The sequence below is a fragment of the Lactuca serriola genome, chromosome 5, assembly GCF_051521515.1.
Source record: "Lactuca serriola cultivar US96UC23 chromosome 5, Lser_US96UC23_V15, whole genome shotgun sequence".
NCBI lineage: Eukaryota > Viridiplantae > Streptophyta > Magnoliopsida > Asterales > Asteraceae > Lactuca > Lactuca serriola.
Genome location: NC_136412.1, coordinates 308105798 through 308121547, shown reverse-complemented (window position 1 = coordinate 308121547; position 15750 = coordinate 308105798). Strand labels below are relative to the sequence as shown.

The window sequence follows — 15750 nt, the reverse complement described above, 5'->3', positions numbered from 1 at the left end:
CAATAGCCTTAAAACAAACTTGAAATACCTTCAAAATATGATATTTGAAACATGATCGATGTTTTGAAGTAACATTGAGAGATAAGTGATTGAAAGTGTTTTTGACTGAATTTTTAATTTATGTTGTTTGTAAAGTGTTAGAAAACACGAAAAAATAAGGGTTTTTTTGAGAGAATTTTCAAAAATAAATAAATAAAAATAAAAATAAAATATCTATTAAATTTTCGCTTTTGCTGAATTGACTTTCTTTTTATGCAATTAAAAAAAAATATATTCTTCAATAATGTGAAAATTTAGTAAATACAGCCTCTAACAACTTAAAAGAAACGATTTAATTAAGATTTAAGAATGTGTATTTCGTTTGTATACATATTTTTTTTGGATATGTATATTCTTACTTTTTTTTTTGAACCGATATATGCTTACTTTAAAAAAGAAATATGAATATGCGTCTGTAAATGTTTTTTACGATTCTTTTAGTGAATCTATACATATGTTCATATGTATGTGATTGAATTTGTTTCCGTGAGGAAGTAGGCACAAGTTACATGTGGTGCCTTCCCCACCTTCACATGCTTCACATCTGCTTTGTGATGAATGAAAACTACTTTACGTCGATCAAGACATGAATGGATATAATTTTACAAACACGTGGAAATATATGTCTATGCCTTTTTCTTTTGGACAATAATTACGCCTAAATATCATGGTTAAAAAAAACACGCCATGGCGCGCTTTAAGGCGTGCCATGGCGCGAGGCGTGGTGTAGCCGTTACGAAAACGTTCAAGACGGGTTTGTTAAGCGTGACGTCCAAATAACGTGTCAAGGCGCGTCTTATCGCGCGATATGGCATGAGTTTTTTTCAAGGCGCGAGTTTTTTTTGTTTTTTTTATAAGGCCTAAAATAATTGAGTTTTTGTTAACTTTTTATATTAAATACTAATATAACACTTCTAAAAACTTGATATACTTGATAAAAATCAATAATTATATGATTTATCTCTTTTAATATATATAAAATAGTCACGCCTTGAAAAACGTCATGGCTTACCAAGACTTGTCATGACTTAACTTTTACCTTGCCGCAAAGCCACACCTCACGTTATTTAGAACCTTGCTAAATATCCAAAGGACGCCTAACTATAAAAATAATAGACATCAATCAATCTATTCTAATAAATAAATATTTATTGCCAAATGTTATATTCTGATTCAATTTGTGGAATATTATTTGTGATTATTTTAAATTAATTTTTTTACATATTATTTTATGAGTTTTTCTATTTTAATAAATTCCACATAATATTTTAATATAATAATTACAATAACTATAGTAATAAATTAATATCAATTTTATTAATAGATTTACCTTTTTATTTCAAAATTTTTAAATTAAAGTTCATTAATTTATTTTGTTTATTTATTTGAATTTAGAAGATAAAAAAATCAGTTTTAATAATTCATTATTTTTCTTATTATCTTATAAATCCAAAGTTTTTAAATATTTAGACATTTATATTTTTTTTAATTAACCATGTAATATATGGGTCTTACACCTAGTATTGTAATACACTAACAATAGTTGAGGAAAATATTTTTTACTTCAAAAGGTCAACATCTACCTAATACATTGTAGACCAACGGTATGTGGTGTTGCTCTCCCTCCTTAGGTCGGTGATTTTAAGAATGGTTTAGGATTACTAAAAAAAAAAAAAAAAAAAAAAAAAAAAAAAAAAAAAAAAAAAGTCAACATCTAATATCACGAATTTTATAATTGTTGCATATCGCTTTTCTTTTATAGAATGACATCCAAATCTAGAACAACATAATAGGAGGTATTTTTATAATTGTTGCATGTCGCTTTTCTTTTATAGAATGGCATCCAAAGGGTAAACATGATTTTTATATGTTCCCAACCATCGGGCTCACAATAAATTTGAAAAAAAATAAAAAATAAAAAAATTACTGTGTTGTCATGATAATAATAAAGAAGTGATAATTAGGTTTGGAAAGAAGATATTAGTTAGAAATTTAAAAATCTCACATCTAGAACAAAATAATAGGAGGTATTTTATAGATGGATTTGATCATGTTTCGTTTTTTTAGAGTTTCTATGATAAGTTAGTTATAAAGACCACATGATTATGAAATTGTTACACTAAAAAGGTTCATGATAATGTTATACTAGACCTATGGGAATTTGTTAATTCTTCAAGTTGAAATGGGTCTTTTGTGTTTAGTTCCTTGTAGAAATCGTTTCTAATTTATGCGATATAAGTAAATTATTATTATTATTATTATTATTATTATTATTATTATTATATATATATATATATATATATATATATATATATATATATATATATATATATATATATATATATATATAAACACACTAAGTGTACACCCGCGCAAAGCGGCGGCGGCAATTATTACTGTTTCGGTGAATGATTTTCGGTGAATGATTCTTTATTCAGAGAATGTTATTTGACTGTTTCAATGGCTATAAATTTCTGGTTGATCTGTTAGAATATTTTCATGCCCTACCTTAGGGCAAACATCATGCCTGCGTTAAAAAAGAAAATAATAATAATTAATTGATGTTTTATTCCTTAAATATTTTCGTCAATTATTTGTTCAATAAAAGATGAGTGGTTTGTGCATAATAGATTTGTACATTAAGTTATCAAGCATGTACCTCTTACATTTCAAGAAAAGTTAAATATGTTATATATATATATATATATATATATATATATATATATATATATATATATATATATTGGTGATTTTATATCACTAATATTATTTAAGTGTAATGTGCTTAATTTGTTAATCAATGTCACTTTTACAATTATTAAACAAATTAGGATGATGTAGAGTGCACATTTGTTTAATTTTGTATTTGCTGAAAGTATACTGCTATTTAGCGGCAAAACTCCAAAACTGACTGGGGTCCGGGGGCAACGCCCCTGGGAGCGGTGTCCAATGGGTAGAAATCCATATTTTCTGTAAATAAACTAGGTTTTGTGGTCCATATTCCAAGGGGTATATATGCTCTTATGTTTTATCTCTTATATTATTATTATTATTATTATTATTATTAATGTTATTGTTATTATTATTATTATTATTAGTATTATTAGTATTATTATATATATATATATATATATATATATATATATATATATAGGGCGGTTCACTTGAGATAAAAAAATAGAAATGTTAAGATTCAACCCCAGCCACATTTTCTCATTTTCCGCTCTAACGCTTTGGCGTATCGACAACAACGGGGTATGCCTAATCATAAATGATTATACACATATGTATGTTTACAGGTTGAGTAATCATATATGATTATAATGGTTGGTGGTAGAAGAAGTGGTGATGATATAAGTAACGAAGGTGGTAGTGGTGTGGTTGGATGGTGGCAAAGATGGTGGGGAAGGCGGCGGGGGTGAAAGGAACGTGCGACGCTACATAATCATTTATGATTATAACTGACTCATCGTGCCGGTACTCCGGAGGGTTAGAGCGGCAGATATGAATTATGTGACTGAGGTTGAATGGGATAACTACAGTAAAGTCCCTATATTTTGGCAAAAGTTTCAAAAAAGTCCTAATTTTTTTTTAATGAAAAAGCCAAATAAACCGGATAAACCAAACAATTTTGTCCTTATTATCCGGTGACCCTCATTTTCCCGGTTAAAGAAGTTTACATGGCATCTTAATGGTGACTATATCATTGACCTCATTAATTTAGGGTTTTCTTTGAAAACCCCTTTTTTCTCATCTCCTTTATTCCCGACAAATCGATCGATCGATTCTAATCGTGTCCTTTGGCGATGGATGAAGTATTTGAGCCTGACAAAATCGACGTTCAAGTTGATGATTTTGTAAAAACCAAATCAGTTTCAAGATCCAAAGATGAATTCATCAATGTTCTTTGTGAAGACAGTGATGACGAACCAGTGGAAGGTGAAGGAGAAAATGCTCGAGTGGAACTAGATGATGAGGAAAACACTGACGAATTTAGTGATGAAGATGAAATCATATACTCCATCCATAATCTGAAGGTCAAATGGAATGTGATGAAACCAGTTATTGGAGAAAGGTATGAATCTAGACATGAACTGAAATTATGTTTAACAAATTATTCCATCTATAAGGGCTATAAAATTCGTTTCAAGAAGTGTGATAGTGTTAGACTAGTGGTTGTGTGTGTTAGTGATCCAGAAAAATGCTCTTTTATGGTTCGTGCTTCATGGATGAGTACTGAAAAATCATTCCAGGTGAAAAAGATGAATGATAGGCATACATGTGTTAGGAATTTTAGTAGTTCAAGGCTTATGAATCCAACTTGGTTAGCAAAGCAGTTTGTGAAAGAACTAGTAAGGAAACCAAAGTTAAAATGCAAGGAAATGCAGACAATTATTCAAATTAAATTTCATTGCAAGGTGTCATGGTCAAAATGTTATAGATCAAGGTGTAGGGCACTGTCCTTAATTCATGGCAATTGAGTGACCATTATGCAAGAGTGTAGGATTATGGACATGAACTGATGAGGTCCAATCCAGGTAGCACAGTTAGGATTTCTGTTAATATTAACCCTGATCAGACTACAACTTTTCATAGAATATATGTGTGCTTTAAAGCAATCAAAGATGGGTGGAAGATAGGATGTCGTAGGGTTATAGGGTTGGATGGGTGTTTTTTGAAGGGACAATACAAGGGTGAGTTACTAACTACAATAGGTAGAGATGCAAATAATCAAATTTACCCTATAGCATGGGCTGTTGTGGAGGTTGAAAACCAGGTTAATTGGACATGGTTCTTTGAACTAGTTAGTGAAAATCTTTCATTGGATGCTGGCAGGGGATTAAGTGTCATTAGTGATCAACACAAGGTAATGACAATTTCATTTAATTTATATCATCTATTATAGTGTTTAATAACAGTTACTAATATATTTTTTTCATTTCCTAGGGTCTTGTTGAAGCAACAAAGGATATTCTACCCCATGTAGAGCACAGATAGTGTGCTAGGCATATTTATGCCCATTTTAGGAAAGTGTATAGTGGAATACAATTCAGAAACATGTTTTGGGTAGCTGCAAAATCTACAACAGAAGGTGATTTCAAGATAAACATGGATGGGATCAAGACTTTAAGTGAAGGTGCATATGATCATCTTATGGCTAGAGAACCTCATACATGGTGCAGGGCATTTTTTGGTAGTGGTTTGGCATGTGAGTCTGTAGAGAATGGGATAGCTAAGTGTTTTAATGCAGTCATTGTAGATGCTAGAAAGAAGCCTATTTTGTCTATGCTTGAAGAAATAAGACTCTACATGATGGAAAGGTTCTACAACTTAAGAGAGGAAGCACAGAAATTAGAAGGTGATGTGTGTGAAGCAACACTTCTAAAGATGGAGGAATTTGCTGAGGATATAAGGTATATTTTGTATTTCATATATAAATGTAGCTTTTTAATTAAATTTTATTACATTTATAATAAGATAAATGTTTATATTTGCTGGACTTGGTATGCAGTGCCAAGTGGTGTTAATTCATACGAAATTAGGAATGGCTTTCAAAGTTATGGAGTTGATTTGGAACTCCATTACTGCAGCTGCAGACTATGAGATATAGTAGGGATACCTTGTGTGCATGCACAGGTAGCAATCTTATACACCAACCAAGATCCAAAGGAATTCATTAGCACTTGGTTCAACAAGAGTAATTACATGGCTACATATCAGTCTAACATACTTCCAGTCACTGGAAGTAACTTGTGGGAAGAAACTGGCTATACCAAGCCCCTTCCACCTACAGCTAGGAGGATGCCAGGACGACCCAGTGTCAAAAGAAGGAGACATGCATCTGAGCATGAAGACAAGTACCCCCAAGTGTCTAACAAGGGAAGAACTGTATAATGCAAGAATTGTCTTCAAAAGGGACATAATAAAGCTTCTTGCAAAAATCCAACGGTTGTACCTACGCCAAAACCTAAAAAGAAAATGGGCAGACCCAAATTGGATCCTGATTTGACTAACTGGACAGGATCTAGAAGAGGTGATAGAGGTGGGAATATTGAATCTGGTAGAAGAGGGAAGAGAGGTGGTGGTAGGGGATCTGGAGGAAGAGGTAGAGGGAATACAAAATTTGGTGAGGGAACTTCTAATCTTGATGAAGAAAATGTGGTGACTCCTACTGTTGAGAGTGATAATGAAGAGGCAAGAGATGTGGAGAGTCCTAAAGTTGATGATGAAATAAGAGTGGATGTAAAGAGTGATATCAATTTCATGAGACAGTCGAATTACACTACACAAGATATTTTGGACTGTCTTGGAATCAATGAGAAAGAATTATATGAATGTGAGGGTCTAAAACATGTACCTGTGGAGCTTAATATATCACAGGTATGGTTTAGAAAATAATTTTAGGTTATTGTGTTTAGTATGGCTAACCATATATTGATATGCTTGTTGCAGGGTTTTGAATTTCCTAGCCAATTGACTATAGAAACTTTGACTGGGAATGAAGAGGATTTGGAACAAGAAGTTATGGATCAGGAGGGACTAGGTGAGGAACAAGAAGGTTTGGAGATTATGAATCAGGATGGTATGGATCCAGAGGGAATCGTTGAAGAGGATATAGGTATAGAGGGCATAGATGAGGAGGGCATGGAACAAGAAGGTATGGATCAAGAGGGCATGAATCAGGATGGAATGGGTGCACAAGGGTTGGATCAAGAGGGATTCAATGAGAATGACATAGGTGAGGAGGGCATGGAACAAGAAGGTATGGATCAATATGGCATGAATCAGGATGGAATGGGTGCACAAGGGTTGGATCAGGAGGGAATCAATGAGAATGGAATAGGTGAGGAGGGCATGGAACAAGAAGGTATGGATCAGGAGGGCCTGGTTGTGGAGGACATGGGCAGGAGGCCAAAACTGAGAAAGAGGAAGACTTTAGAGAGGATAACAAAAATACAATTGAAGAAATTGGTGGTTGTCAAAAATGGGAAGGGGATGAGTTCATCCAACCCACTTAGTCTAGATTAATGGGTTCCTAACCCATCCTTTTGTGAAGAACATGTACAAACTTTTGGCTTTAGGCAACCGTTGATAGCCCCTTTTGTTAATAGCCCCTTTTGTTAAATAGCCCCTTTTGTTGATAGCCATATAAAGTATAGGCTTTGGGCCCCTTGATTATGTTTTGTACAAACTTTTGGTTAATATTACATGTTCTATGATAAACATAGTTAATGCATCTTTAAGTTGATTAACTTGTGTATGTTTATATTGTGTTTGATTTGATTCTATTGTGTATGTTAATGTTGTGATTGATTCTATTGTGTATGTTAATGTTGTGATTTGATTCCTGCCATAATTAATTTCGGTCATGCATGATTCCAACCATACTTGATTCCAATCATGCATGATTCCAGTCATAAATGATTCCAATCATTATTGATTCCATTATTTATTAAACATGTTTGATTATATTCTATATTCATTCCATTGTTTATTGATTCAATTAATTAATGATTCCATTCATGTTTCATTCCATTCATTGTTTCATTCCATTCTATTGTGTATGTTAATGTTGTGATTGATTACATTGTTAAGTTAACTGGAATTCCAACCATGTTTTATTCCTACCATAATTGATTTCGGTCATGCATGATTCCAACCATACTTGATTCCAGTCATTATTGATTCCATTGTTTATTAAACATGTTTGATTATATTCTATATTGATTCCATTGTTTATTGATTCAATTAATTAATGATTCCATTCATGTTTCATTCCATTCGTTGTTTCATTTCATTCATTGTTTCATTCCATTCTATTCACTCATGATTACATTCGAAGCACTTATGACTTTGCCATAAACATAAACTTGTTAATTCATTTCACTTGACAAAAGGACACAACATGATACATACTACACACACCAATTAAGACATTGAACACATAAAACACATAAAAGACACCAAAACACTACTTTCCATACATCTTCTGTCTATCCTACAAATCCTTCAACATCACCAACACAAAAACAAAAGAAACCATGAACACATAAAAAAGATTTCCATTTTCCACCTTCTTCTCCATTCTGGACTTGAATGGCCACTCCTTCCACGGGTTGATTTGCCACTGGTGGTTGTGCCACTGGTTGTTCCACAATGTCCTCAAAAAAGTTCCCTTCAACTTGTTGTTGTCCATAGTCCCCGAAAATTGCATTGTTCTCTAAATTAACATTGTTGTGAAATTCTAGTAAGAGATTTGCATACCACTGATTTGGTAGAGGAGGATCCACCCATTAGAAGAACTTGCAGTCTTTAAGTGCATCCTGGTAATTTGGGCAACCTATAAACCTTCTTCCTGGGTTAAACGGAGTCCACGAAGTCCATTTTCCAACGGGATCACCGCAATAGCACCTGCTTCTCAGTCGATTCATCACTCTTCGATTTGAACTTTTGCTTCCTACAGAAGATGAAGACGACATTTGTGGCTCCTCCTCCTGCTTCGATTTTTGCCTAGTCCGATTTTAAGGCACGGAAGGAATGAATGATGTATATATTTAAGTTAAGTTAAGTCCACCTAAGCATGCTCAGTCCACGTAGACATCTGTAACCGGGAAAATGAGGGTCACCGGATGATAAGGACTAAATTGTCCACTTTATCCAGTTTATTGGGCTTTTCATTCAAAAAAAAAAATTTATGACTTTTTTGAAGCTTTTACCAAAATATAGGGACTTTACTGTAGTTATCCCGAGGTTGAATCTCAATATCTCTATTTTATTTCGAATTTCAACATAACATACATCTCTCTCTCTCTCTCTCTCTCTCTCTCTATATATATATATATATATATATATATATATATATATATATATATATATATATATATATATATATATATAAGACAATAAAACCCTAACTTAATATACAAACTTGGTATGACTATATATATATATATATATATATATATATATATATATATATATATATATATATATATATATATATATAAGGTTCTAAAAGGCGTGAGGCGTGGCGTGGCGGCAAGGCCGAGCCTCAAGCTTAACGAGTTATGGCAAGCCATGACGTTTTTCAAGGCGTGATGTAAGGCGGCGATTTTGTATTAATTTATAATTATATTACCGCATAAATATAAATTTATATCAAATATACCTAGTTTTTAGAAGTGTTATATCAACAACTAATAACAAAAAGTTAATAAAAAATACAATACTTGTATGTCCGATTAGAAAAGGTATAAAAAAGAGCAAAAAACGTGTCTCAAACGAAAAAAAACACGCACCATAACACGCCATAACGCGCCATGGCATGCCATATCACGCATTGTCACGCGCCACGCCTAACAGCAACGTTATGAAGCTTTTCGTAACGGCGACGCCGCGCCTCACGCCATGGCGCGCCTTTTAGAACATTATATATATATATATATATATATATATATATATATATATATATATATATATTAAATAGTCATATATTAATATGGATTGATGAACCTAAGTAACTGTTACCGTAATTCTTTAAAATTAGAGAGTCTTCGGCTGTCTTTGACAACTCAATCTTCAAGTTATCATTATCACACACAAGCTTGTTGCCGCCATGGCCCATCACTCCAAAGGGTCCAAATTTTTATCGGTTATGTAATCCTTATTTTAATAAAAGAATAGATTTAATCTCTTATTGACAAGTGTCATACAATTAGAACTCCTCGTTAATGTTATATATCACCTATCATGCCACTTGTCAACCTATTAATTATCTATTTAAAATTTTCAAAATTTAAATTTCCACTTTAATTACATTAAATTAATAATTGATTATCCATTTCAAATTTCAAATTTTAAATTTGTTACTCTAATTATAGTAAATTAATAATTGATTTTTCATTTTAAATTTCAAAAATTTAAACATTCTCACTTTAATAATATTAAATTAATAATATCTGATTAAAAAATAAAATACAACTATTACAGATTATAAGATGATATAACTTCACATATTTATTTAAATCAACGATTATAATTTTATATAACTAAAAAATATATCTTAAGTAATAATTTATTTAAAAGAATTGATTAATAATTTTGATTTTTTAATATGAAAATTTAATTAATTTTATAACCGTGATTCTCACGGGTTATAAACTAGTATTAATATAAAGTCATTAGTCTATTTATAAGAAAAAGATAAAATAAATTAGAGAAGCATAAGGCCTGAGCCAAATTCAAAGGCCTAAATTGGATACATTTATGATTATCTTTGTTCATCGAAGGTGAGTAGATGCAATAAAAAATAAAAGATATCGAATCGACAAATATTTTTAACCTTCGATCTGTTTATAATTGGATAAAAGCCTCACAAAATGTAGGCATGTGGTTAGTTGAGACAAGTCGATGAGAAGTAGTTTCTATTTCTTCTACTCTTTTCCTATTATCTCTTTTAATATTTGTTTAACAGGAATATTTAGTTGTAAGGTCTTTTATGTTTATGACAATCAGTTAAATCATGCTTTATTACAATTTCACATCGCGAATATCTTAATACAAAGTCAAACACATTTTATGTAATGGAGACTTGTAATTCCATAATATCATAATATTGATTAAACACGGTTTATTTGTTTTGTATTGGTTCCTCAATACATGTTTTTGATTGCATAAACAACATGGATGTATTCTCTGTATTTGAAGACCACAAAGATATAATATCTAGATTTCTATAGAAAGAAGACAAATTGGAGTCAATAATTTATGGAAAAGGGTGATGATTGTATAAGATAGAATTTTGATTGATGATTCACCTCTACTTAAGTTGTATGTGCGCCACTCATCTGTTTGTCCGATCCATTTGTCCAACCCGTCACCCGACATGGGTATGATCCATGCTTGTTCGGAGATACACATACACCATCACATATAAGCACATAAAATATATAAATATTAAGACTTATTAATGGATCTTAAAATTGGAATCAAAGACATTATGATTATCTTGAAGACTTAAATAACCAAGAAAACGTAGGGAAAACATTTAATTGATTACAACAAATTCAAATCTCAAATCTTTAGCCACCATATGATTACTTTATTGGCAAAAATAGACCTTCACATTTTTCTTAATTCAGAAGAAAGAAGTTAAGGACCCAAAGCAACTGATGCTTATAAATTGCTTAACCATTAGAGTGATTAGAGGTCCATGTTAGGCAAGCGCCATTATTCTCTTTTCAACCAAATAACATAGTTTTGAGTTTTTTTAGTAAGGAGTATGTCAGTATGGGATTTGAATGCGAATATTTTAATCGGAATTTTCCACTTTTCCATGAGTAAAAGTTACCTTCCTTTCAAATATATAAAAGTAGTGAACTCGTCTGAACTGTTGTTCCCAATCGGCTAAAGATCGTGTTAACATAAAATAATTATTTAAGTCAAAAAAAGTAGTTGCAACAACTATCATAAATGGAACTTTTAGTTAACATATATTAAATTTACTTCTTAATAACTTTTTTTTTTCTTTTTGCATAGCAATTGGAAAAGATTCCCTAACATGGCCCGTTTCGTTCTCGAATTGCATAATCCCCGACATGGGTCATCTTGAGTGATATTAAAGATAAAATTGTGTTATGATCATCACAACTCATCCTGTGTCAAATATACAACAACATCCGAGTCTAACAGCCATTATTGTAAATGAAAACTGAAAATAGTATGAATTAAAAATGAGTTTCTTGAAGAACAGAAGACCAAAGTCAAATTTTATAGTTTTATGTCTTAATATGTTTAGGATATTTCTATCAAATCCAAAATACCAAATTAGGATATTTCTATCAAATCCAAAATCATCCGGTAGATATTGTAACCAAATTACTTCATTAGTGACGACAACAATAACATAATATTCAGCTAATCGTTGTTTATCTTGAGATAGTAGATTGTTTCTTTGATATCCACAACATTAGTGAATCATTCAGGAGCACACAAGAGCAAGTAATTGATTGTCTTGTATCATGTGTTGAGAAATTGGCTTAATCAGGAGAAAACAAAATTGTCTAAAATTGTCCAACGATATGGGGCGTTATGCCATTACCCGTTACCATGGTAACGAATAGTAACGCCATTTTTTTTACCGTTGCAAATTTTGTTCCGTTGAAAAACAGTAATATTACCGTTTAATACGTTGAATTCTAAAAAAAAAATTTACTTAAAAAATTAAACTATATCAATACATATACCTTATTTTATTACACTTCTATTTCTCTATATCTATCTCTATTTCTCTCTATATATCTCTATTTCATTCAAAAAAGAAAGGGAAAGAGGTCGTGGTCAGGGCGGAAGAAACGGAAGCACCTCCAACATGGTGGACACCGGAGGAAGAGCATGTGTTGGCGGTGGCTTGGTGCGGTAATTCAAAACAACTAACTATGGGGACCGATATGAAGAGAGTTGCTTTTTGGGATGCCGTAATTGTCAAATTCCGCACAATTTTGAACAAGGTGACACATATCGCAATAATGATATGCTTAGTGGAAAGTGGACTCAAATTAGTCGGACGTGCACCAAATTTAATTCCATATACAACAAAATTTCTTCGCAACGTCAAAGTGGTGTCAATGATTTCGATGTGTTTAGAGCCGCGAGGGAGGAATATCACGTGCAAATGGGGCACATATTTGAGTATGAAAAAGTATAGGACATAGTGAGAAAAGATCCAAAATGTATGAAAACGCCAACATCATCAGAACAACAATCAAAGAGGTCTCATGGTTCGGGTTCGGTTGACGTTTCCGATGGACACACAAACATCGACCTCAACGCGGACACCGATGAGATCCTGGACGAGTTTGATGACATCGAGGAAATCTCTCCGTTACGACGACCGATGGGGCGCGACAAAGCCAAGCGTGCGCAATGACATGCATAGGAGAATGAAAGTCGGCTTCGAGAGCACGACGAAATGAAAAAAAATCTGATGCCCACATGGAAATCGCAAATAAAAGATATGAATAGCAACGGGAGCATTTGGATTTCCTTCGTCAAGAAGCCGAAGAAGATCGCATGTCGAAGGATTTGACAATTCTTACGACAAACGAAGAAAATTTACCACCGAGACGAGCTGAAGTGATACGGAGGATGAAGGCAAAGATCGAGAGCAAATACTTGGGCGAAAAATAGTTTCTCAATGTTTTTTTTAATTATTAGGACTATCGTCTGTTTTTTTCATTGTTTTTTTTTGGTTTGTATGGTATTTTTATTTACTATTTAATGAAATTATATTTTATTAATTTATATGTTTTTTATAGATATATGACATAAATAAAAAAAATAAAATGAATTAGAAATATATGAAGGACAGGGCACGAGATTGGTGGGAGGAGGTCGGGCTCGCAGTGGGTGATGAGGTTATTGATTCGATGACTTGGGATGATTTTATGACCAGGTTCAGGGCTGAGTTTGCACCGGTGATTGAGGTGCAGTAGTTGGCACGAGAGCTTCAGGATCTTCGCCAGACTACTACTGAGAGGGTGGCTGAGATCACCATGATGTTCTGGGAAAGGGCACTTTTGGTTCTACAATATGTGGTGGGTGAGGAAATGAAGAAGGCTAGGTATCATGAGATGTTTAGGAATGACATTCGGCAGTTTGTTAGCCGATCCAGTTACAAGACGCTTGAGGATATGATAGTGACGGCTAAAGAAAGGGAGATTGATCTGGATATGGAGAAGAAGAGGAAGCCAGATTATGTGCGGAGTGCTGAGGGTCCAGTCAAGAGGCCCAAGGTATTTGATTCCAGGTCGAGAGGCCATCAGGGTCGGAGCCGCTGTGGCAAGTGCGGCAAGGTGCACGAAGGAACGTGCAGGATGGGTGGTTCGGGTTGCTTCAAGTGCGGGCAGACTGGTCATATTCGCAGAGATTATACTGCTACCACCACCACCCTAGTATATGATCTGATTTGCTTTCATTGTAATCAGATGGGCCACAAGAAGGCCCATTTTCTGAGTTTGGCTGCAGCAGGACCGGTGTCAGCACCCTCTCCTGCAACTCTTTGGATTACTGACGGTCGTCGGGGCCTGGCAGATGCACCTTTAGTGAAGAGCAGGGCTTTTTAGCTGACAGTCGAGGAGGTTCGTGCAGCTCCCGACGTGGTGACGGGTATGTATCTTCTCATTATCTCTTTATTTATATTGAATTGCTTTCTTATATTTATGTGTTTAATTTTAGAATCGTTCCTCGTGAACGATATTTCTACTTTGGTGTTGTTTGATTCAGGGCCTACCCGATCCTTTGTATCTCTTGCGCTTAGCAACAGATTTGTTGGAGCTTCGGGGGAGCTGGATTGTCCATTAGATGTCGAGATTGCAGATGATAGGTCCGTTTTGGTTGCGAGAGTTCATTGGGGTTGTACTCTCTGGTTGTTCAGTGAGCAATATTTGGTAGATTTTGTTCCTATTCCTTTGTATGGGAACAAGTTTATTGTATGTATGGATTGGTTGAGCCCTAATGGGATAGTGGTTGATTGTGAGCAGCGGTTAGTTCAAGTTTGGACCCCAAGTGGGGGAGCGTTAGTGGTTTATGGGGAGAGATCTCATCGTGGGCCGATTTTGTATTCAACAGCAAGGGCCAGACGTTATATTCAGCAGAGTTGTTCCAGTTATGTCACCTATGTTATGGATACATGGGATAAGGGTAAGGCGACCGTGGATGATTTGCCGATTATACGGGATTACCAAGATGTGTTTCTGGAGGATTTTCCTGGACTTGTAAGACTCGCCGAGTCGGCCGAGTACTCATCCGAGTACTCGCTACTCGGCCCCTTGCCGAGGCGAGTTACAAAATCCGAGTATTCCCCGATCGGCCCCTTGTTGAAGTGAACACTGTTGTAAAACTCGGCCAAATCAATGATTAATATGTATAATATACTTAATGATTTATTATTTAACACACACATATGTGATTATTACTACATATATATATCTTAAATTTTCAATAATTATTCACAAAGTGGGGCCATTGTGTGTGTTTTTAGTTTTTGTGTATTTACATGTATCTAATTTTGTTATATATTTCATTCAACTTATGGTTTTAACTTTTGATTTTGGCATATATAATTTCCTTAAAAATATGTCTATATGAATTACCGAATCTGAGTATTCCCCGAGTACTCCTGAGTACTCGTTACTCGGTAGTCGGCCGAGTAAGTACCGAGTATCGAGTTCTACAACCATGGCCTGGAGTGCCTCCAGAGAGTCAGGTTGAGTTCAGAATTGATCTGGTTCCTAGTGCGGATCCAATAGCTAAAGCATCGTATTGGTTGGCTCTTCCCAAGATACTAGAGTTGTGTACACAGCTACAACAGCTGTTAGACAAGGGAATCATTCGAATGAGCAATTCGCCTTGGGGAGCACCGATCTTGTTTGTGAAGAAGAAGGATGGGTCTCATCTTATGTGTATCGACTACCGGGAGTTGAATAAGGTAACGGTAAAGAACCATTATCCACTCCCGAGGATTGATGATCTTTTCAACCAACTTCAGGGTGCATCTTGGTTTTCCAATATTGATTTGCGATCGGGTTTGTTGGATAAGGTGTCTAAGTCCATAACTTTATTTGGTATATACTTGACCCGACCCGGCATGGTCCACTTGGGTTGCACTTCACCCGAACTATTTATATGGTTAAACCTTTGAGAATTGTATGT

General features: G+C 34.1%; 1 protein-coding gene across 1 annotated transcript; it reads left to right on the top strand.

Moving 5' to 3' along the window:
• Nucleotides 1-3845: 3845 nt before the first annotated feature.
• Nucleotides 3846-5037, top strand: LOC145050730 (uncharacterized). The gene is made up of 3 exons (XM_078998933.1): nucleotides 3846-4457; nucleotides 4544-4906; nucleotides 4987-5037. The coding sequence occupies exons 1-3, from the start codon at nucleotides 3846-3848 to the stop codon at nucleotides 5035-5037; spliced, it is 1026 nt and encodes a 341-aa protein (XP_078855059.1).
• Nucleotides 5038-15750: the final 10713 nt, after the last annotated feature.

What these genes read in the sequence shown, in the direction of transcription:
- LOC145050730 (XM_078998933.1), top strand. Translation starts at nt 3,846, where the DNA reads ATGGATGAAGTATTTGAGCCTGACAAAATCGACGTTCAAGTTGATGAT. An exon ending in AAATTAAATTTCATTGCAAG is followed by an intron (nt 4,458 to 4,543) that starts GTGTCATGGTCA and finishes GCAAGAGTGTAG; the next exon opens with GATTATGGACATGAACTGAT. An exon ending in TCATTAGTGATCAACACAAG is followed by an intron (nt 4,907 to 4,986) that starts GTAATGACAATT and finishes TTCATTTCCTAG; the next exon opens with GGTCTTGTTGAAGCAACAAA.